This window comes from Seriola dumerili, unplaced genomic scaffold (genome assembly GCF_002260705.1).
Source record: "Seriola dumerili isolate Sdu_G_001 unplaced genomic scaffold, Sdu_1.0 BDQW01000068.1, whole genome shotgun sequence".
NCBI classification, from domain to species: Eukaryota; Metazoa; Chordata; class Actinopteri; order Carangiformes; family Carangidae; genus Seriola; species Seriola dumerili.
Genome location: NW_019174323.1, coordinates 16,149,383 through 16,173,878, shown reverse-complemented (window position 1 = coordinate 16,173,878; position 24,496 = coordinate 16,149,383). Strand labels below are relative to the sequence as shown.

At 43.9% G+C, this 24,496-nt stretch overlaps 1 protein-coding gene across 1 annotated transcript in view; it reads left to right on the top strand.

The window, feature by feature from the left end:
• The window catches only part of shisa9 (shisa family member 9), a 40,895-nt gene extending 19,353 nt beyond the window's left edge, over positions 1–21,542 (top strand). The window contains exons 3-4 of the mRNA XM_022743362.1: positions 12,438–12,641; positions 20,207–21,542. Coding sequence (XP_022599083.1) covers positions 12,438–12,641; positions 20,207–21,102 — 1,100 coding nt within the window. The 3' untranslated portion in view covers positions 21,103–21,542. The remainder of the gene's footprint in view (positions 1–12,437; positions 12,642–20,206) is intronic.
• Positions 21,543–24,496: the final 2,954 nt, after the last annotated feature.

Here is a 24,496-nt window from a genome sequence, read left to right as displayed (position 1 = left end):
ACTTCAGTCTGGCTGCTGCGGGATAATAGAGGCTGGATTAAGTGTTAAGGTGAGACTGATACTGAGTTTAGCCTCTATTAAAAATCAGATACCAGCTGTCTTCCGTGTAGAACATAGTTAACAGCAGTTAATTTAATAAAAATGTAAAAATGTAATTAGCCATTTTTCACAAAGTAATCTAAGCTCAAAGGTCCAACTCGCTTAGCTTCTGAAGCTTTCAACTGCATCTCATAGTTTTCTTTCAGGGTGTTTTAGGGACTTTCCTTTTAAAATATTAAAGCGCACCTTCAAAAAAATTGGTCAAAATTCAGGCAAATGAGACGGAGACCTTCTGAGTTTTAGTCTGGATCAAGATTAAAAAAAAAATATAGTGAATCCTACATTTCTCATAAACGCCACACCTCCAGCTTGACCACCGCAGGCTCTCAGTTGAAATTCCTCAGTCTAAAGCCAAGATGAAAAGAAATAACCTCGATGACGTCATCGGGGTTATTCTCTCAAACGTCGGACAGCTCCCTCCAGAGCCACAGACGACATTATACAACTGTGTTCAGAGTCTTGAGTATTACTCCCCATGACAAGGAAACCGAAAACGTGTAAAATCAATGCAGTGCCTTTAATTCTGCTCCAATTCAGAATCACAGTGTATATATTGGACTTTTGCTAATTAGTTAATTCAAGCTTAATATTGTACCCCTTCAGTTTAAATCACGTATGTTTTTCCCTTTTTGTCACGATGAATACTGTAACTACCTGACATGAGCAACCATTGGAAAAGCAGTGTCCTGCCCGTCTCTCCGCTGTGGTATCTGGGTCGGCGCTGCTGACATGTTGTCAGAGGTGTCAGCCCCCCCCGCAGAGACACAAATCATTATCATCACCGTCTCCCACTGCCTCCCTCCCTATCTGTCTGTCTCTGTCTGTCTCTCTTTGCCTCTAGCAGCGTGTTGCCCTCAGTTGATGGAGCGGCAGTCCCACTGCTGACTCATAACTCTGGAAGAGTGGGGGGGGGGGAGAGAAACAGCATGGCCCAGTAAGTCAAGGTGGCACTGCAGTGGTAGCATCCTGCCAGTCAGGAAGCTCAGAAACACTCATATGAGCTCTTGGGAGAAAAAAAAAAAAAAAAAAGAGTCTCACGGGGAGAAAAAAAAGAAAAAGTTAGAAGGAGACAAACATGAAGGACACCAACTTTAAAAACTGGCCTCTTTTTCTGCCAAAAATTCATAAACAATCAGGCCATGAGTTAAAAATGGAACATTTTTCTGTGAGAGAGACAGAAGATCGTTGAGCAAAACAATGGGCCCAGATATTATTGCCGATGCTCTCTTTCCTTGAGTGGTGCTCCATCATCATGATGAATAAGGGCTCCTCTTTGTCAATCATGTGCTTTAGTGGAGCAGGTATTTATTTCTATGTTTTCGCTGTCTACCACTCTCTCTCTCTCTCTCGCCCGGTGACTGATGAGCCCTGTCACAGGGAGGAACACCCAGTCTGTAGCCACCGGAGATGACTGCCCGAGGCACTTATGACACAACAATCGTGTGACAGAAAACCCCAATAACTGGTATTTTGAAAATACAAAAGAAAGAAATTTAGTTTTTAAATTTGGTCTCTTAGCACTTCATTGTTTGGATGCACCAATCCAATGTTTTTCTCTCCGGGTACCTCACCTCCGTCGACACACGCCAGCATTCTCGGCGTATCAGATAAGTGTATCTATAAACATGTACTCATGGGCGACTGCTCTTCCTTTCTATCTTTTATGTAGGTGGTTTAAAGGTGCGACGCTCCCGTCTCGAACGGGTATAAAAGGCGCCACAGTTTATTTGTCAATGTCATTCAGTCAATCGAGTTTTTTTAGCACCGCAGCCTCAGGTTAGCTTACATAAAAATGATCCCAAGATGAGTTGAGGTATCTGGCAACTGGTAGGAAATTAAAGTCAGATCGATTATTCCCTGAATCCTCATTATATTCTGAGCATTTTCCTTTTCAGTGGTAATTTTAGCACTTGGAGTTAGAATAGCGCCTCATAACACCTCAGCGCTGGTCCTGTTGCCACTGATGTTCACTGAAGGTAATTCCGCTGTCACTCTCTCCACAGTGAGAAATAAGAATTAAGAAATTTGCCATTATTAGACAGCACTTTATCAATTTCTTTTATTATTATTTTTTTTTTGCACATTCTGTTTTTCCACCTGGCGCTCTCCCACACATCTGTCGGCGCTCGGCGGTGCAGGGGACTTTTAGTTTTAAGCATCTGATAAACGGGTCTCGTTATCCCGAGGTGTTATTCTGCATTTCATTTTGCTCTAATGCCCTTCACGTGTGAGTTGCTTCCATCCACTCGTGCGGTGCAGACGCCACAAGGTAGATTCTTTTCCGTCTAAATATGAGTGTGAAGTCAGTTGCGATGACACACTACAGTGCCGTTACAAATGGGCGCTCCCATCTGTCTCGGTTGAGGATTGGATGCAGATAAAAAATAAAAAAATCTAAGAAAACTGTCCTCGTGTACAGGTTTGCTTTAGACGCAGCGTTCAGGGAAATTAATGTTGAAATGGAACAGCGATGGTCATCGTCAGAACTGTTTTGAGCTAATCTTTAAAACACAACTCCCTTGGCCCGAGATATTTGTCTTTATAGATATCAGAGTCATATCTTACTATTGATTCAGCGACTTGCTTTAACAATGTCCCGTGAGACTGGAGTCAATGCATTGTCCTGTGACAAGACAATGCAAGAAGGAGACAGTTGTTGAATCCTGCTGCGAATGCTCCACTGTGAATAGGAGATGGGGGGGGGGGGGGACAATAGAAATCGATAGCTCTTCAAAATGAGGAAGGTATGACGGAAGGCTGTAATCATAAAAGGGTGCAGCGGAAGTCATTGTGCTTTCAAAAGGCTCAGGGAGGAACAATTAAGGGTAGATAAGCTATTCTCTCCGCTATCGTTTCCCACCGCCATTTCCCATGACAGACTTTTCAATAATACGGTTTCCCTGCATCGCGCTCCTATCTGTTTAATGGTCAGCCCTCACGAGAATTACTCAGAGATATGTGATCGCTTTCGTAACAGAGTTGGCTGCACACATTTCTCTGTATCTCTCGAGCATTTCACGACACTCTCTCCATCGTGCCCCCCTCCGAGCTCTCTCTCACTATCTCTTCCTAAATGGGAGTGTACTGATGCGCTAATGAGCGAAGACAAAGCAAGCAGCATATGGTGATGATAATGAGATGAACAATGTTTGGAAAACAAGGCCATATATAAGACGGAGGATGTGACACATTGCTTTGGAGCAGACAGACAGTGTTGTGTGCTGAATGCCGTACAGCAGCCTTACGGCTAAGCCACATAAGATAGTTTATTCATGGCCATGCACACAAGTCCTTAAGGCGCTGTTTCTGGGCAAACAAATGGATGCTGGTGCCAGTGACATGGCTTTAAAATAATAAAATCCTTTATCATATTGCACATGCCTGGATTCTCACTTTGTAGCTCTGAAACTGAACAGGCCTGATGAACTCAGGTGACCTTTCAATGACACCACCCGTCATATTCTAAATGTGTTTCGAAACCAGTGGTTATTTACCACTATTAACTACATAAAAGTGGATTTTTGCCACAATATTTTTTATGCAATCGAACTGTTGCTGGTTTTTAGGCTGGTTTAGTTAAGTTTGCATTCACACTACTAGTTGCAGTAGCTGGGCGTTTTAACCGTTTAGTCATTACCTTTAACCATTTCAACAATTTATCAATGCCTTTTAGCTAACCATTTCAAACTGCTTATCTGCTAGCTAGCTGCTAGTTAGCTATCTATTTTAACTTTTCACTTTTAGCAGTTTCACCATTTATCCAAAACTGTTTATTCATTTCTTTTAGCTAACTATTGATGCATTATTTTTAGCTAACTATTTCAACCTTTATTCATCATTAATAGTTATTTCTACCACATGATTTCAAGCTAACTGTTTAGACTTGCTCCGCTTGCTTCTATTTTTTCCTAATTACTTGAACTGCTCCTCAGTCTTTCCACACATCTCCTGGCCTCCGCAGCCGCTGGGATACGAGTAGCCCTGGTTGGGAATCGCTGATCTAAACGCTACTCTGTGACTTTTGAAGCACCTCTAAAAGCTGTGAGTTGTTTGCTTGACTCTCATAAAGCTGGCACTCTTTCAAAGTGTAAGCTTCGGTATCAAATAGTTTCTATCTGTGAGGTTTTTGGCCCTTTCACTTCAAACTTCCCACCCATTGCTGACAGCGCCAGCAGGTAGCAAGACCCGTGGAGCCTCGGACATCTGTTCTTGTTTCGCTCTCTGTCTCTACAGTAACTCTTGCTCGCAAACTTTCTCAATTATATATCACAAGCAGATGAATTTTCACATACATCTGACCCGTTCACTTCAAGGCCCAAACACACCGTCCTCGCTCAAGCCTCCACATGAACTCAACCACCTCACAGCCCATCACACAGAGGGGATTTTACACTCGGCTCCTGGACATATTCAATGAGGCGTCTCCTCACTATGTGGTCCTTGCTGTCCTCCATGCTGCAGGAGAGTGATATCGACCGAAGGGATGAGGTCAAGACAGAAGTGACGCTTCTTATGTAGTGTAAACAGACAGGGGCGCAAAATAAAGAGCAGGCTCTCGACTCCCGCCTCACACAGGCTCACACATAACCTGCTTACCATTTTTCAGTGTGACTAAATATGCATATGCAGAAAAACAGAGAGGACCCCACACACTCCTACTCACACACAAGTACGTGTGTACACCGTCATATAAGGGCGAATTATTTAGATAAGTCAAGAGCTCTTTACAGCTTCACAATAAACACAGGAGACTTTAGAAAAAATGCTTTTTCTAGTCATAGCTTTCATGTAACTGTTCTGAACTTATATCACGTAGATATTTATTTACTCTTGCTCCCATTTTCACAGAACATGCAGCAGCTTTGGACAACTGCGCATGTCGCATCTCTGGTTGTCAGGCTCTATTCACACAGGTTTTCATCGCCCGGCGCAGACTTCTGTGTCAACAGTCTATTCAATGTCAAAATGACTTGCTCGGTTCTACCAAAAGATGACTCATAAATTTGCTTTTTTACCAAACTAGAACAAGTCTTTCTATAAAACATGCATGCTTTTTTCTTCTTTTTTTTTTTTTGACAATGCCTGACAAAGCTGTTAGGATGTGACCTAGAACAAGCTCAGAGGAGGCAAGCAGACACGTGAAGAATAAGTGGAGAGCGATGAACAGACAGACCGACAGAGCAGCAGGCAACATAACATAGGTTGCATAACAATGACTTTTTCAGTACAGTACAGCCGGCCTGCCTGTTGATATGTGGGCGCGGGTGACTGCGGGACAATGCGAACTCGCCGTGTGCTGCAGAGCAAATACTACACGAGAGAATACTGTTGCCATGACAAGAGAGAGAGGAAGAGAGAGATGGAGAGGGTTGAGTAATGACAGAGAGGCAGTTTTGCAGCTGAAGGAAAAGAAGAGGGTTTATCCATTTGCAGAGTGAGGAGAAAGAGGGAATAATAGATGAGTCAGCTGCTTACAATTTTCAGCGCCGAATCAAACAAGCAGTGAAATTACACTGTACAGCCAGTAGCAATGGAGCCGGGCCAAGCATGAGAGAGAAGCACTCCTACATACATGTGCTCTGGCTCTCTCTTGATGTCTCCGTCTCTCTTTGTTTTTTCTTCTTCATTTTCTCTTGCACACACACAACTATACACTGTACACATCAAGGGACAGAGTTGAATGTGTTGTCTACCTCTACCCCACCCCCACCATCCGAAGCTTTTAGTCAGTCGGTCAGTTTTGATGCGGGGGTGGCACGTAGCCCGGGCCCACCGATTGACGAACCCCCCCCACCACCCTTCGGTGTGTAGCAGAAGAAAATATATTCTTGTCTGGGACATGAGAAAAGCACAGATATGGTTCCGCCCCGGGAGGATTGCCTCTCAGCTCCACGCTGGATGACTGGCTTCCCACGGGGGGGGGGGGGAACGACGACTTTGAAATCACTCAGTGTTTTGGTGCTGCACGGCTCTGCCTCTGCAGTCTTATGTTGTGCACACTCATGTTTGTGCATTGCTGACTGCACTGTCTGTTACCTGGTGGTCATAAGCTCATCATCCGCACGCTGTCTCATCAGTGCAGTCGCACTGACACTGTAATCCTGACATCCCCCTGCACCTTTGCCCCGCAGCGCCAGTTCATGTAAATATCTTTTTTTTTCTGTAACGTTGAAAATAAGGTTCAAACGGTGGCATACAGACCAAATGCAATTCTTCCACCTCGACAAACCCTTAAGCAGTCCTCTACGAATGCTTCATGTAAATAAATGCCCAGTTTCCTCCTGTCAGTGACTGATGTAACACAGCGATGATTCACTCTTAAGCCAATTTACTGCCACTTTTACAACATACTTCTGCAGACAGCCGGCGTTGTGAGTGGTTTATTTGGAAAATAAAAAATAAAATAAATGGTACACAGGAAGTGATAAATCTTTCATATTGGTCAGCAGTAATCTCGCACAGCCAGACGTCCATCTTGTCAAGCTCACAGAGGTCTGAGGAAAAATCATAATAAGTGACCTTTAGAAATGGTCTGGCACCTATTCAACTGACTGTGAGATGGAAAACACCCACCGATGGAAACCGTGAACCTGGACGGATTAGATCATCACTGAGGACTGTGGATCCCACACCTCGCTGGGAAAATACAATACAAAACATTTCTTTCACGTCAGTTTTCTGTGTGTGTTTTCTGACATGGCATTAATTGAAAATGACTCGCACTCAGCCAGCACTAAATATAACCCTAACACTTCTGAATTAGCGTGGCAGTTTTGTTGAAATGAATCAGTGGGCTTTACAATCGAGGCTTTGTTTTTCCCACCTTTCCAATGCAGCTAAAAATGCACAGATATCATAAACCCTCGTTGGCTACGAGCTAGTTCGCTGTTGTGTCATATGATTTCTGACCCTTTCTACCATAACTAGTCTTTGAAGTTGAATTTCCGTGTTGAGATGTTGCTTCAGCTTTGCGAGAATGAAGCAATAGTAACAGTGGCTGGTTTAAAATAACCAGCTAGTAAAAGCTAACAGCCAGCGCACCATCATTACAGACGTGAGCTTGTTATTGACCGTGAGATTGAATCATTCAAACATGTTTTTCAAAGGCTGATAATATCTCCTACACAAGGTGGTGGTTGTAGTTACTGTACTGTAAAAACTGCAGATTATGTAACCAGCCTCTGTCTGTTCATTTGTTTGTCACAAACACACACACTGTCCGCCAGACTGTCCACCAGGTTTTTAAAAACACATTTGGCAACATGAAATTTCACTCCATCAATTTTCACATTGATATAAATACAATGTGAAGAGATCCATTGATTTTGATGACCTCATGACCTTTCACCCAGCACTTTATGCAGCTGTCAGCTATCCAGGACTGCTTGGCTGTGACAGCACTAAAGAACTGAGGTGATTAGACTTCGGTGGAGGTTTCTGTTGAGCTCTACTGAGCAATTTCTATGTCCGATTGCTTCTGTTTCTTTCCTAATTTAATTTTTAATTTCTTAATTTAACTCATTGGATTTTTTTTCTTTTAAATTGTAGATTTAGCAATTTATTTTCCTTTCTTTTCTCAGACGTGACCTTAGAGGATCAGTTTGTTTTGGTTCAGACGGGTGCCACACTGTTGCCATAGCGGCAAACCCCCCCCCCCGTCCTCCAGACAGGGCATCCTGGTGACAGCTGTCCGTCGTCCAGACGAATGGGTTCATACGGTGATGATGTCATCCAGAGTGCCATGTTTGTTTTGACCCTGAGCCGCGGAGTGAGTGTGTGTGTGTGTGCGTGTGTGTGTGCGTGTGTGTGTGTGTGTGATCTTTTTCACTTTGATGAAAACGCAGTGACGAGAGGGTTTTGACTGAGATCAGATTAAAGTAGAAGAGTAGAACAAGAGGATTGAAGTAGTATAATAATTGGATTTTTCTTTATTCAACCTCTCAAGACTGTACGAGGCAAGGTGGGCGATTATCCATATTTTGGCTCAAATTCCCGTCACGCTTGTCAAGCTGCTGAGCATGTTTATGAAGCTTAAATAATTATAGTACTTTGTAAGCAAACAGGAGCGAGGAGAAAAGATTGCAGACTGTTTTCCAGAGTCAATACCGGAGGCGACTACAGGGGACTGTTACTGTGATTCAAGGAGAGAAGCAGTACACTGTTTTAATTCTTGTCTTGGATCTTAGAAGCAATGGATGTGAACTGACCAGAAAAATGCTTCTCAAGAGACAATTAGCAGCGTCATCATCATCATCATCATCACTCTTATGTCTCTCAAAGACTGGATCTTTACAAAGGTATGGATTAAACAAAGAAGAGCTTTAGAGGTACCGGTAGATGAATGCTGTTACCTTTGAACAGAGCCATGCTAGCCGTTTCCCCATCTCCTGTCTTTACGCTATGCTAAGCTAAGCTAAGCTAACCGTCTCTTCTTGCTGTAGCCTCATGTTTACAGTGCAGACATGTAAGTGGCCTGCGTCTCCTCATCTGACCCTCCGTCACGCAGGGAATAAGTGTAATTGCCCAAATGTCGCACTATTGCTTAAGACCAAATGTGCCGCGGTTGTAACCAGATGTTTATTTGTGGCTCAGTGAGACAGTGATTTGATTTGCCAGCTTGTCACAGCCAACAGCCATCCAACTTGGCGGAGCAGATGTGTCCAGTTTAATGCATTGTGTCTGCGGTGTCTGACGACTGAACTCTGTCTCACCAGCGGGTTTATTCATTAACAGCATAAGGATCGTTTGCATACAGTGATAATTATTATATTATAAATTACAGATGTGAGGTAGTCTCCTCTTCATCTGTAAACTGTTCACGGACTCGCTGAAAAGACGGAGGTGCACCTGCGCTTGTGTTCCTCAACCACACCACAGTTTGGCGTATGAAAGATAAAGCGGTGGCTTTCGTCGTCACTAGACTGAATGTTTTTCTTTTGAGAAATTCTATTAAACTCACGAGAGAGACGGGGTTTCGGCGTCACAATGGGTCAATGCCTTCAGCTCCATTTCCTCCTTATTCCTTCTACCCATGATTGTCTTTTCTCCTCTCTACCCTCCACAGCGTACGCCCGACCCCCCCCCCCACTCACTCGGCCTCAGTTTCAATTTACTTAAATTCATGTTGCCGTCAGTGAGTCAGTACATCACAAAGTGTTTACCCAAGAAGTGCATCAAGAGAGACACTGTTCGAGTGGCATTCAAATCCAATAAAATGGTCGGGGGAAAAAAAAAAAGATTGCGTTTTCCAGTCATCCAATTTCCATCTTTGGATTTGGCTTTTTTTTTTTCTCTCTCTCCAGTTGTCCATATGAACTTACATCACATGTCTTTGTCTTTCACTTTTCACCGAGCACCATGGGACATTTCATCACATCGGGGAATCTGGTCTCTTATTCTTTCTTCTACACGGCCTCACACTGTTTCTCACTCTGATGCTTTTTTTAATTGTCTCTACTCCCTGTCTACCTTGTCAGTCAGTGTGTGTGTGTGTGTGTGTGTGTGTGTGTGGTTTGAGTCAGTGCCAGGACTAAGTGATTAATTAGTAACAACACAACTTGCTTTGCCTTGACAGTTGAGCTGAGGAGGTTTACGGCCTTTGAGCGCACCTCACGGCTCAACAACGCACCGCTGAGATGAAAACAGGGAGAAAATGGTGGAGGAAATCAATATTGTCGGGTTGCGGCCACACAACTTCCTCTTCTGTTTGCTGCGGAGCAACAAAAGGCCATCTGTTTGAGCACCTACTGTTTAAGAGGACAAAGGAGGAGGAGGAGAGGGAGAGTTTGTATTTATAGGACTGTGTTGAGATTGTCCATCTTTTATTGTGTGTCTGTCTTCTTTTCTTTTGCTTTCCGTGTTAATGATTTTGTCTCTGTGCTTCACATATTTCCTGTATTTCTCCACTGGTCATTGTTTATGCATCCTCATCCTCCTCCCTATTTCATACTTCACCTTTTCCCCTCTCTCTCTCTCTCTCTCTCTCTTAAATTTTACTTTACTTTTTCAAATTATCAAGTGGCAGTACTCGGGCTTTTAGCAGAATGTATTCACTTAGCAAGGATACCTTTGCCTTCAGTAACAGGAATTTGCAATTATCTGTCGGGGTCCAGTGCGGCGAGAGAACAATGCTGGAGAGAGCGTCCTGTGAATTCCCACACATATCTTAAGGACGAGGCCGAGCTGTAAAAGTCGGACTGTGCCGTTCTGCTCGAGAGCAGTTCCCCGCCGCTCTCGTGCAACGCTGTGCAGCTGCTGGCGCCGCCCTTCATTTCCATCTCTACATTCGCAGACGCGTTATCCTGCCGTCTGGTGTGTGGAGGACAGCTGATCCATTCACTAATCAATTACGACCGTGGCTGAGAAGGCTACTTTTGAAATGTGCTGGGGTGTGGACGACTGATGATTACCTGCTAATCACAATCGGAACATAAAGCCGACTGCACTATTGTTGTAAATCAAAATCAAAAACAAGTTTTACTAATGACTCAGTTCAGAGACAGCAATTTTAAGCCACTGGATTTCTGGCTGTTGGTGCTGCAATGATTTTGGAGCACAAATTCATACGTGTTAAAAGCCATGTTACCATTTAAAGCCCCAAAAGGCAAATTCACATACTACTAGAGAGTAAAAGTAAAAAGATGTATCTCACTCAACTGTATCACTGATTCCTACTCAGGGCCAGAGTTGGGAAAATGTTTTGCTACTCATTACTTTACTTTGGAGGAAGTTGAACTACAGCAAAGCTAACCTATGGAGTTTGAGTAGTACACACTGCTTAATGTAAATTAATTAGCTGTAGTAAAATGATCAAATTGACAATTTACATCTGATACAAAATTAGAACATATAAGTATAAGACAAAAAAGAAACATGCCTACTTCTTCACAGGTCAAATTTCTTTCCTTTTGAGGCCGGAAATTGTTTGTACTTTCAGTGGTTAACTACATAAAAAAAGGTATTTTAACTAGTTGAATATGCACCTTAAATATATAATAACTTGATATTGAAATACATATGCACATCATGAGTGCATCAAAACAAGGAAGCAGTCTGAACAGTTAGCGAAAAATAAATTATAAGAAAATTGACAGTAGTGTAGTAAACTGTAGTAAACATTTACCCCCAATTACTTTTCAAGCTGAAACTGAAACTGAAAACTATGTCCAAGAACGATTGTCCCCAAAACAGCAGCAGGCTGAAGAGGCTGAATGTGACTGATTATTCTGTCGTGCTGCTGCAGCAGTAATAACCTCAGGTCAGCACTATAAAAGTCCCATAGAACTACTGTTAAGAGGATATGCTGAAAAACAAAAGGATCAAATTCTGCTTGGTTGGCATTTAGTTTTTTTTTTGTTTTTTCTACTTCAAAGTTGAAGTTTTAAAAAGGAGCTATTTGTAGGTTTTACTATTGCTACATAGCGTTAGCATTGACAGCTATTTAGATACCAGTCAGCATCAAACTTTATTCCTTTACTCACCAACAGCTGTGTCCAGAGGTGGAAAGCAACGTCAACGTTAACTCTTGTCTCCATCGCGTCTATTCTTCTGCTGAAGTTAGCACGCTAACCAGCTAGCCGCGGCCCCGTCTCATCACTTTCCATTAGTGACTCACTGTAGCTGTATTATAACGTCGTCTTGTAAACACAACAATGGCCGAAGCTCTTGTCGAGTGACAAAGACACGGTTGGGCTTTTAAACTTCAAACTTCCTTTATGGTGAAAAATCCTGGTAATAAGATTTTTTTTTTGTTTGTTTTTAAATGAAATGATGTGTCTAGACTGAGCTCTCACTACAGACACAGTTTAGAGGATATGTCTATAAAGCACGTCAGATAGTGAGGACTGACACCATTTACTTCCACTTATACTTCCATATTTAGGTTGATAAGTCAAATGCACATAAAAAAAATAAAAAATGAGCTCAGTAATATTCATAATATTTGTATTCTGGGACATGAGAATTTCAGCTCTAATGATGACACTAATGTACTGGCATGCACGGTGAATGTACTGGTAAAATCTCATGTAATACTGAGCAGATGCAGCTAATCAGTGTACATACTGTATACACACTGGATCCTGTCCAAATGTGTATTAGGCAGCATGGCATACATTAGGCTGCAGCTGTAGAAAGATGGCAAGAGTTCATCCGCTGATGGCAATGAATAAATGTTCACGTGTTCACGCGTGTGGACGGATTCTACCGCAGCAGATAATAATACAGTATTAAACAGAGGTGGTTATGTGAGTGGGTGCTGGAAAGTGTGAACGAGAGGTATTACCGTCGACACTTAACCTGATTTGTAACCTCGTCCTGTCGCATGTCCTTGTCCACAGAAGGCGGCCAGATCAACAACAATGTGGGACCGGGCCCGAACATGGGCCAGCAGCACCCTTACCCTGCGCTCAGTCAGCTGGCTCACGTCTACGAACAGCAGCATCATCAACAGCAGCAGCAGCAGCAGCAGCAGCATCAGCAGCAGCAGCAACAGCAGCAGCAAAACAAGGATCTCAACAAGTACGCCTCCCTGAAGGCTGTGGGTGAGTATCTGTCAAGCTTCTTATTATCTTATCATCTTTAAAGTTTCACACGAGGAATAACAGAAAACATTTTTACAGTTCGAGAGCGGCAGCGTACTTGATGTTGTGCAACTGATTTTTTTACGAGCTGTTGCCGCTGGCTGTGACTACAGCGGCGTGCGGAGAGGGTGCATCGTCGTCACAGCGAGTCTCGGGGCTTCCCCCCTTTTCTTGTTAGCGGAGTCATGATCGGATGTATCCAGAGTCGGCAGTGAGAACTTCTTGATCTTGAGAAATGGAGAACTGGGGTTGTGATTTATTCATTACTTGCCTTTTTTTTTATTAAATAGTTTTCTAAGGGAGTGTATCAAACATTATTGGGGGGGCTGAACCTCATTTAACTTTTTTTTTTATTGGCATTAAGCCCCATCCATAACTATAACTAACTATAAAGTTCCACGTCTACTGTTCTATTATAGTCACTTTAATTATGAATTTCTTGTCCATGTCACACAAAAAGCTTTTTTTTTTCTTTTTTTTTTTTTGAGTACATCTCTCATGAAACAGATGAACTAAATTATTCATCTGGGGGAAGAAAAAACTAACGATCATCCCCTCCCTCCCTTCAGCAGAAATTAAAAATACATAACCCTCCCTCTTTTTTCCTCACACCACCGCCCCTCCCTAATAATTTACGTACGGTCCCTAAATGTTTTGCCATCCAAACACACAGAGGGCAGCAGATGATTTTTTCCCCCAGAGGTCTCCAGGAATGATGCATGTAAGCAGTCTCCAGCAGTCCCGTGGGCTGATTTGACAGGTGTTATTGATTAACCAAACTGGAGCCAGTGTAAAACAGAAACAGCCTGCTTATCAAGCTGTTTGACAGCTTAATGCATGCCACCGAATTCAATGAGGTCATTTGCCAGTGCAGCTGATTTGAATTTGCCTCACCATGCCCGTATGCTATTGGCAGCGGCATCACTATTTCATAACCTGAATTAATTTGAGATTGACTGGTGAATTTTTCAGTGTGTGCGTCTTGTTTATGCTGGAAAGGTGCGGCGCCCTCACTTGACTCAGAACTCAGCCCACTCACACCACATATTAGCTACAAATACAGCCACAAGATGCCATTAGTCTGCATTTGTGCCCTTTATTAGAATAATAATCAGACGGATCGCGTCTATGAAAAGTCTGCTTGCCCAACAGCAGAAAAAGTAAAATATATGATTCAGCCGACAAATATAGGTGTGATCGTCCTCTGTAACCGGCCCCTAACTCACCGGTGGGCATGTTACAGTAATAGATCGCGCTTTATTTATGCTGCTTAGTGCCCCGGGAAGCGAGAGGATGTTGTGCAATCACGGTAGCAGTGTAACTGCCAGCAAAATTGAAAACAGACACACAGATGAATAATAAGTGAAAGTGGACAAATCAGTTTTTAACCTTAAAAAGGAACATCAACGAAGACGTCGATCAACACAGTCACCCTGAACCCGGGACTCTTTGTTTGCTGGTGTATTTTTAGAACTCCCTGATAACTGGCCAGCATTTTGAGCACAGCTACAACTGTGACTGATTGCAGAAAATTGTCCAGTTACCTGAAATGCCAACAGAGGATGTCTTGGTCTCAGACTCATGAAGGCTGGAGAACAAAGGGATTATTTCCCAGCGCAAAACATTTTGCGAGCGGTATTCGGCAAAAGAGAGAAGGAATCCATGATAGGAGAGGCAGAGATGCCAATTTGTTCACCGGAGAGGAGATTGGACAGATCAGAGTGGCAGTGCGGCCAAGAGACACGCTGCAGTTTGAGTAAGTGATGCAACCGCACTGGTTCTCAACTGGAAAAACCACACACTCTCTGATGTCGGGCTGCCGCTTTCCTTTCATCTCACCGCACATAACACCAACAGATGGAAGCAGCACAAGCTCTGGGGGCTGAGTGTGGCATTTTGGGAAATATGGGAAAATCTCTTACTGGTTGATGATGATGAAAAAAGGAAATTCAAGCTAAATTACTTGAATTTTTTAACTACTACAAATTGTCATGTTTTAAAATTGATTATATATATAATCCAAATCAGGAAACATATTATACGTACAGAAAACTTTTACAAAACTTCCAGTCAACTATGGTCGGAATATAATCGTAAAGATAATTCCCACACACCCTTCCTCTGCTGTTTGCTGTTCGACGACCTTCATCAAGCTAAATAACTGGCAGTTATGTTTCACACTGCACTTCAGCGGACTGATACTGGAGTTAAGAGCCTGAAACTACTGGCCCCCTTTCTTCACACTTTTGGAATCAAGAGTTTTGAGAATTGAGAATCGATCCTGAAGGGAATCATGACATCGACATTTCGTTTTCTTTCTTTTAGATCCCCGTAAAGCCGCTGTATTGTGACAGTGGCTTCTCCTCCTGGGGTCCTCATTCATTTATAAACAATACGACAATGACGGCAGACGCGTCAATACACATCCATATCATACTCGCTCAATAAGATCCGCCATACACAACACAACCCCCCTATGACGCACGACTCCAACTCAAAAAGCTAAAACATACAACAGCTCTATTTGATCATTTCATTAATTTAAAAGAAAACTAAATTGAAATTTTTTAAAACATATTTTACTATTTTCTTACATCAAGAAACTTGGTGATGAATTCCATGACGCCCCTGATAATTCCCTGTTCTCTGTATTAAACTAGTTCTATATGGTGGCAACGACATGGTCTCACCATCCAACTGTGAGCCCTCGATAACAACAAGCTAAATCTGTGAGTGTGAGCTGTTTAAAATTCAAATTCCAATGTTTTATTGTTCGCATGAACAAAAGAGGAGTTTTTCTCACTCCTGAATAACTATCTGATAAAAAATGTTCCCTGTGACTGATTATTATTCTGCACTGACATGTTCTGAAAGAGCGTCAGCCTGGAGAGCATGAAATCAGTCTAAAACGCAGCAGAATGACGGTTGCAAACGGTTGGAAGTAATCTTAAGTGTACACAATTTCAAGTTAATGGGATAAAAAGTGCAAAACTACGAGTATGCTTCAATTACAATGGGGGCAAATGTGACTATTTGGGTTTGCAAAAGACTGAATTGAATCCAGGCGGCAATGTAGAAAACGTATTCAACCCTTTTAGCACACGTCTGTCAATATTCTTCCCTTCCTCCTCTTCAGCTCCTTGTGAAGCCACTTCTTCATGTCTGCTTCTTTATATCTAAAATGGCCCTCGTCCTCCCTTCACCGCCTCTCCTGGACCACCCCCCCATCCCCCCCCCACCCCCATTTGCTCCTCTAACCTTTAATGTCTCGGCTCGTTTCTCTCTCCCTCATCATTTCCCTCCTTCAGTCCCTCCCTCTCCACTTCTCTGTCTCCTTCATTTCCTCTCACCTTTTCTACTGCTCCCTCCCACCTCTCCCAACTTCCCATCTTCTCTTCTTCCGTCTTTCATATTGTCGCCTTTATCATCCGCCTCCTGCCCTCTCCTCTGCATTTCCCATCACCTTTCCCCTTCTTTTGCCCCCCCCCCCGACACACACACACACACACACACACACACACTGACTCGTCTTCACCCGCTCCGTATCGCTCCTTAAAGAATCATTGGGCTGCTAATCTCGATCCTCCCTTATAGCAGCTCATATCTGATTCTGTTTCTGTAATTGAAGGGAGGCAGCCCCCCCCCCCCCCCACACCACCCCCACCACTTGACTGACAGATTTCCATTCCACAAGTGGTATTCAATGAAATGATTGGAAACCTGTCCACAGATATAGAGCACAGCAGCCTGGGATTCCATGAGGCAACCATTACTGTGAGTCCACTGATGGGAGCGTCACTCACAAGCTCTGGAAAATGTTTGTGGGTGTGAAGAAAGAGGGGGGGAGTGGGGGAGTGGGGGGGTGGGGGGGATAAATGACAGCAAACAAAACCAAAATGCCAGCGGTGGTTTTGAAGTCACCTTTGTGTGAGCTCTGTTAATCTTGAGCAGCATAAATGGACTTTTCTTTTCTTTTCTTTTCTTTTCTTTTCTTCTCAGCTGCCACACACTCCGGGGCTTTCACCGCCTGTTGACCCCATGGAATATAGAACCGCGTCTACGATCAACACCGTTGTCCCAACTGCCTTTTTTCCTTTTTCTTTAATTGCCTCCGCCGCCGGCCCCGACGGGCTACCGTCCAGCTGATAAAGCCGCACTTCTGTCAATCAATAGCCATCTCCACTGTCTCCCCCTTGTGCATCTATATAAGGTCACTTTATCGAATTCAAACTGAAACCAAGGCGAAAACCAACTAATACATGTCCCTGGATGCAGATGTGTGTCTCTCAGCCCGGAGGAGGACGCATTCTCCTACAAGTACAAATGACCAATTATGGCCCACGTCTAATACAATCTGCTCTGCTACATCTGACAACTGCCATAAACCCTAAAGAGACGAACTGCATGTTCCTACCTGCCTGTTAATAAATCAGTTTTCCACAGATGGTCTGAAAAGCTGATCCGCAGTAATTGGGGAATGAATTGCAGTTTTCTTTCTTCTTCTTTTTTTGCATCTTCCTGGCGTCTGAGGGTCGACAGCCACGCTAGGTTTTTACTAAAAAGCAAAAAATGTCAACCTCACGGTGGCGTCCTCAAAGGAAACGTCAGGGGATCACCAGCCGGTAGAATCCATCCTTTGGGTCTCACAAATGTCTTGTTGAAAATTTCATGTCAGTCAACCTAATAGTTGATATTTCAGAGTGGACCAAAATGGTGCATCAACCCGAGAGACCAACATTGTCATTCCCAGAGCCTCCCTGCGAGGGCGGCTGAAATGTCACATTCCTAAGTGTTTAATAACAAGCAGTTTACACCTGTGGCTTTAATTTTATTTGCTACTATTTCCAGTGGTTCAACCACTTTGCCTGACATCGCTGTGTTTCCACAGTGGCGGTAGCAGCTGATCCTCTACACAGGAGCAGGTTCAGATTAAATCTCACATCCTGTGCCAACATTGAATAACTATTTTCTTGGAATACAACCATTCAGTTGTAAAGAGTTTACATTTTTTCAGAGTGAAAAAGCCTCACAGGCAGAATTTACTTCATCATGAGACAATAAAACTCCAGTGAAGCTCAGACTAATGGATGTTGTTTGCTGGGGTGGCAGCACTATGACGGGGAGATCCACCTACTGATAGTAAATACAAAAAAATATATATATAAGGAATAAATTCAGTCGGATTTTGCAGAAAGATATTGTAAAATGTAAAAAGAAATTCATTGGAGGTTTTAAAGAGGAGAGGGAGCTAATAAGTCGTCCATCACCTGAGCAGAAGACGAGCTGATGGTCTAATAAGAAGCAGATTGACACACTGGTCTTACCCTAATAAAGTCTTTTGTGTTGTTGGTGCTGAGGGACTTCGCAGAAGCAGTGCTTGATTTTCTTTGGTGATGCATGATGTGTGTTAGTCTCTGTGGGGTGCTGGCCTTTCTCAGGCAGAGGCATGCAGAGCCCATACTGCGTAACAGCGGTGTTTTCCATTTCCACTCACGTACGCCGCTGGATGTGTGCACCGTTGAGCTGACTGCCGCCGGATTGATTCACCTGTCGCCTGAGCAAGTTTGATCCCCAGGGGCGGTCTAGCGGCAACTCGGCGGGTGAGGCACTGCCCTCTCCCCTCCACCCGCAGCCCCCCCCCTGCCGCCCCACTCTCCGCTATTCCTGCAACCCCCCGTTCACGGAGCGATAAACGAGATTTATAGCTACAGTGGCAAAGCAAACTCACTGAGTGTGTTAACTTTATCTTTGACGACGTGGAGGCAACAAGGGCTAAAAAGTAATGACTTGACTTTGAATGTGAATCCGACGGGGGAAAAAAAAAAAAAGGGGGTCACATTATGCAGCGATAAGAGAGACTGTAGCTCGGTGACAATAACTGACAGAGGGAGGGATGAATGTGAGGCATTAAAGCTGATTGCTCCGAGGCTGAAGACACACACCCGCAAACACAAACACAAACACAAACACACACACACACAGGTTTACAGAAGATCTGAGAAGACGCTTCAACCAGTGAGCCTGAAACGTCTGTGTGTTGATTCAGTCTGCATTTATGTAGACGGGTACATGCTGGTGTCTGTAGGGTGAGACTTTGTACGTGCATGCTTTTCTGCGACTCTCCGGTCTGATGGAAATGCGTCACATCCAGTCGTTACACTTTGAGGATGCATTTCAAACAGTCACAAAGCTAACACGTTCATGTGGGGTACACTTTGATATGAATTCACGACGTTTGTGCAGAGTGCCGAGCTCAACGACACTACGCTGCGCATGTCTCTCATAAACTCGCAGGGTTACAAAGCCACGCACGAGTATTCATCTCTTGAGGGAGGGTGTCGGTGAACCTACGCAACTAGATACGTGGCAAGTGGAACCATACACAAACATATACAAACACTGTGACACGTTAGAGGTCTTTAAAAGGTGCGAAATTTTGGACCCGACCGAATAGATCTGAGAATAATTAGACCACATCCAAAACAGACAGACCCTAACAAAGACAGAACCAAAACACTGGCAGCAGCATAATGTCCTATCAGTTAATTTGATTCATTTACAAACATCCACAGCCGAAAAGAGCAGCAGTACAGAACCCGACCGAATAATAATGATAACAATGTCCTCGGATCAAATGTAAAGTCAAAGCTAATGAAATAATTTGTTTATATGCGTTAAAGGCAAATTATTGTGAATAAGTGGAAGTCCAATTTCCACCTCCTGCAACACAATGAAACATTCAGTAGCCAAGGTAATCAAAAGCAGATCTATATGTGTGCATCAGAAAGCCTTCTACCTAACTGCCCTTCCCTAGAAGGAGCAGTAACAAAGTCTTCTCAAAATATCCTGCACCATGTTGGAGAAGTGGCCGCCACAGTGCATGTCGTAATGGCCGCCACATCTTTCTCCCAGATCTCCTTCCTCTTTTTATCATAGCGAGCACCATCCCACCACATAGAAATGAGATGTTTTCTTGGCTTTTATAAAAAGGGAGGACGAAGGCGAGGTGGAGGAGACATTCTGGGCGCTCCTTTTGATCTCACTCCTCCGGTGGCACAACAGGCCTCCATATGCAGGCGTTTACAGTAGCCCTGACACCCCTGGTTGGTCAGTTTGATCAGGGGAGGCTGACTAACAAAGTCAAAAGTATATGGGGTTTGTTATACGACCTTGTGGGAGGAAAAAGGGATGGGATGTTTTCTATCCAAACTTCTGTCTGTGTGTGTGTGCATGTCTTAGTTTGCAGCTGATATGCAAACTGCTGAAAGTCTTATTTTATGAGTCACTCTCTATAACAGTTTTATTCTTCTTTCTGTTCCACACAAGCACAAAACGATGAGCTGAGGATATTGTTTTTCCACAGCTGACAGTCTAAAAAGAGCAAACGGCCAAATTGGAGGAAGCTAATTCATTTAGATTTCAACATTTGACCCAAGATTTCAGCCGTGCTCTTTACAAGCTCTTTCGTGTCCACTTAACATTTTCATTAGCTGTCTTTGTCTCTCTCTCTCTCTCTCTCTCTCCAGCTGCCAAGTACAACGGCGAACTCTACAACAAGCGTCGGCTGATGGTGGAGCTGCCAACAAAGGGCGGCCTTCCTCTGCAGCCGATGGGCAACTCCAGACCCTCTATGGGCAACATGTCGTCGATGACCCCTCCGATGACCACCAATCCCATGGCTTCGAACCCAATGTCCTCCAATCCCATGAACCCGACCATCACCCAGATGACTTCAATGACCCAAATGACGTCTATGACACCCATGACCTCAATGACACCCATGACCTCAATGACACCCATGACTTCCCTCACTCCGATGACCTCCATGACTATGACTTCTCTGGGTCCACTGACTCCAGAGCCGGTGGCCACCTACGTCACAGAGATGCCCAGCATCTCCTCCGTCTCAACGCTACCGACAGAACGGCACATAGCTGGCGTGGGAGGAGTCGGGGGACTTAAGCCGAACGGCCAGAAACCCAAAGGCAGTCATGGCCACGCTGCCCACAGCTCTCACAGCTCTCACAGCTCTCACGCTCACGCTCACAGCCATAGTAGCAAGCCGCCAGGACTCGGGGCTACCTCCCTGGCACACATGGCGGGGACCATGCCAGGTGGCACGTCCCTGGGCATCTCCAGGGCTGCCGAGACCACTATTGGCTCCAGCTCAGCTACAATGGGCCGCCCATTGGCATACAGTTCCAACACAATTGCGGCCGGGCACGGGATGGGGATGGGGCTGAAGGGTTGGGACGGGACTGAGACGGTGGGCCGGAGGAAGACCTACGGGCACAAGAGGCCTCAGTGTACCGTGCTGGAGCCGAACCAGCTCCACGGCAGCAGAGGCCAAAGCCACAGCCAACACTTCCTCCCCACACAGCCCTACTTTGTGACCAACAGCAAGACAGAAGTGACTGTGTGAGAGAAGAAGAAAGGGAGAAAAAGAGGGTGAAAGGATGCATGTGGAGCGGTGGCACAAGTAATCTCTGCGTGGAGACACCAACTCCCTTGGGTGGTCCAAAGTGCAGATCTGTGTGTGTGTTTGTGTGAAGAAGCTGAGGCCCGTTGGTGTACTGCTGAATGTGGTGGGACAGTGACACTGTGTCTGAGTGGTCCTCATTTCACAAACAGAGAGTTCACCGATGAAATCACTGAACAGACCTTTGTTGTCAAGAGGATGGCATCTGTAACCATAACAACAAAGCGCCTATAGAGCAGGGATGTCTGTACACTTGTGGTGATTTTAGAGTATCGTCTCACGGATAATATCTACTCTGTAACGATAACAGTATCTGAGCATTACAGTGCGACTACACACACGTGATGAGGAGGTGGGAAAACTGCTGATAATAAAAATGGATTGGCTTTATTGTACGAACCAAACCTGAGAAGCAATATAAGGGATCAAGTGTAAAGCAGCAAAGTATCATGGGAAAGGAGAAATACAACAAGTTTACCCAGTTCTGCTCATCTGCCCGACAAAGCGTAGAATGGTTTGGAAGGAATAACGTTCCCTTATGATTCACCCCCAAATCTCCCGAGGGCTTTGAAACAGACACACACGATGAGGGCGCTGGGCTTTGGACTGCAGACATGCAGGGCTTTGTACTGTGGCTATTCAGAAGCGCCTTCATAAGCTCTGCAGCTGAAGGTCGCCCTTTTTCCACAAGGCTCCGGCACAGAGAATGGAGGCTGTCGCACTGGCATTGTTCTGTTCTGATCTCGTCTGTGTGGTGACAGCTGGCCGAGGGGAGGGATAAGGAGGCAGGGAGGCAGCATCTGGATGATGCTGCAGCTAGCAGAGGCTCCTCGGAGCATCATTCTCATACACATACACACACACACACACACTCATAGATGCACACATTCAGAAATGTGCACATGCAGACACATGTTTTCACACATACAGATATACACTGTAGAAACACCACATACGAGATTGACTGGGTTTTGAAGAATGATACCAATTATTTTAGATTTAAGTTACAGATGGATGCTAATTTATTTAATTAATGTATATTTCTTATCTTTTCATTAGACTGTTTAAAATTATGTTCAGTGCTTCCCCAACATGATATTCTTGTAAGCGAATTTAGGCCATTGCCGTATCTAAAACTCTCTTATAAGACCCCAAAAAATTAAACATTTGGAAATGGCAGCTGAGTCACAGTGACCCACTTTATCATGACAGGGTACATGCAATTTCACTAACTTAAAATTTAAAAAAATAGTTGAAGAAGTGGTTTCATGATTTGGAAAATATGCTTATGTGTTTTATTGCGGAGACTTAGATGAGGAGAACGATGCCTCTCTCACGTTCTCTACACTAGACACATATGAAGCGACAGCCAGCAGCCAGTTAGCTTAGCACAAAGACTGGAAAAAGCTAGCCTGGCTCTGTCCAGTGGTACAGCAACAAACTCAAGCCTACCAGCACCTTTTTAAAGCTCACTAATTAACATGCTATATCTTCTTCGCTTAATTCCTGGAGTCTTACTGTCACAGTGGGGTTGTCAGGCACCAAAATGTTGAAGTATTCCTTTAAAAAAATGTACAAAAAAAAACAAAACTGTTTTAATGTAGCTGTGTAGGAACGGCCTTCATCATAAAATGACATATTTGAATAAAGGAGCTTGTAAAGTTTTGCTATTGTTACATAGCTACTGTTAGCATTAACAGCTGTTTACTCACCAGTCTTGCCGAGAGCTTCAGCCAGTATTTTGTTTCTAATACATTGAAGTCATAACAGCCCGGACGCTACAGTGACTCTGTATCGGAAAGTGACGAGATGGTCCGGCCAGACCCGGAGCTAGCTGGTTAGCTAGCTAACTTCAGTAGAAGAAAACAAGTGATAGAAATAGAAGCAAAAACAATAGGTTTCTGACGAGTAAAGGAAAGAAGTTCGATGCTGAACTTGCAACGTTTCTTCTAGACTGGTAAATAAACAGCTATGAATGCTAACGCTGGCTATGTAGCAATAGTAAAACTTACAACTAGCTCCTTTACAATATATGTTTTATACATTATATATCAGCACACGTAAGATATGGGCCAATTGAGCAACTATATGCTGAAAATATTTCATTAAGTGAACCAAATGTCAGCTGTTGCTTCTCAACATTTAATTTCAGCACAAATTTTGCATACAATGTTTTCTACTTCTCTAGTTTTAGACAAAAGCAAGAAACTATCGTGAAAAGTGGGACTAAAAATACCACCATTTTTTTTTTTTTTGGGGTGGTAATGGAAAACACTGCCACAAGAAACTAGACTTGATTAGATCACTCACTGTACTCAAGCTCTGGCTGAGAAAAAAAAAAAAACATCACAACCAGCACGAAAAGAAAAAAAAAAAGAATAACTGGGTCACATGACTCACACATGAAAATAAATCCTCAAGTCTGACAAATAGGCCAAATCTTCCAAAGGCTCCTCTGAGCCTATTTGCTAGTTTTGTAATGATGTGGTACTTATTAGCAACTGCAGCCACTGTTATCATTTTAACCTTGTTATCTAAAGAGTTGCTTCCATCCGTAAGACCCTCTTTACACGACGCGATTAAGATGCATTTTGAAGTGATCAGATTGTAACTGTTGCTTAAACCATCTCTGGAGGGGGTCAGAGAGGCATTTTATTTGGCGTACGTGTAAATGCAGCTGTGTCTTAGAAATGTGTGTGCGGGTCCAACTGAAGCACAAGCAAACAGGCGATGGGGGGGAAAAAAAAAAAAAAAAAAGTGTTAAATGTCCATTTTAAAGCTTGTAAATATAAGAGGAAGAGGTGCACATGACAATCTGGTGGGAGAACAAGACACTGAATTTCAGCGTGACACATTTTATTGCCAGGTCGAGCAGAGCTGCACTCATTTTGGGTAAAATGTATAAAAAATAAAAGGAAAGTGGGGGGGGGGGGGCACCACTGTGTTAAATCAAAAGCCAGATGAAACAACTACGCCAGCTGAGCGCAAGATATGGGGGTCTATAGGAGGGGATATTTTTGCCTCATGCTGTGGAACCCCTGCTGCCTGCTGGGTCACATGACTGCAAACCTGAGACCAAACTGAGGCTGTGGAACAGGATTTAAGAAGTCATCAGAGCATTAAAATGTGTCACCTACCTACACACACACACACACACACACACACACACACACACACACACACACACACACACATACACAGAATACATTACAGGGTGGACTCTGCTTTCCCTCTGCTCCCACGGTGCCGAGCGGCAGGCGTCATCACAGCAGAGAGACAAAGCGTCAGCACTGTTACTGCGCCTGTTGTACATGGAAGACTGTGAAACTCCAGACCT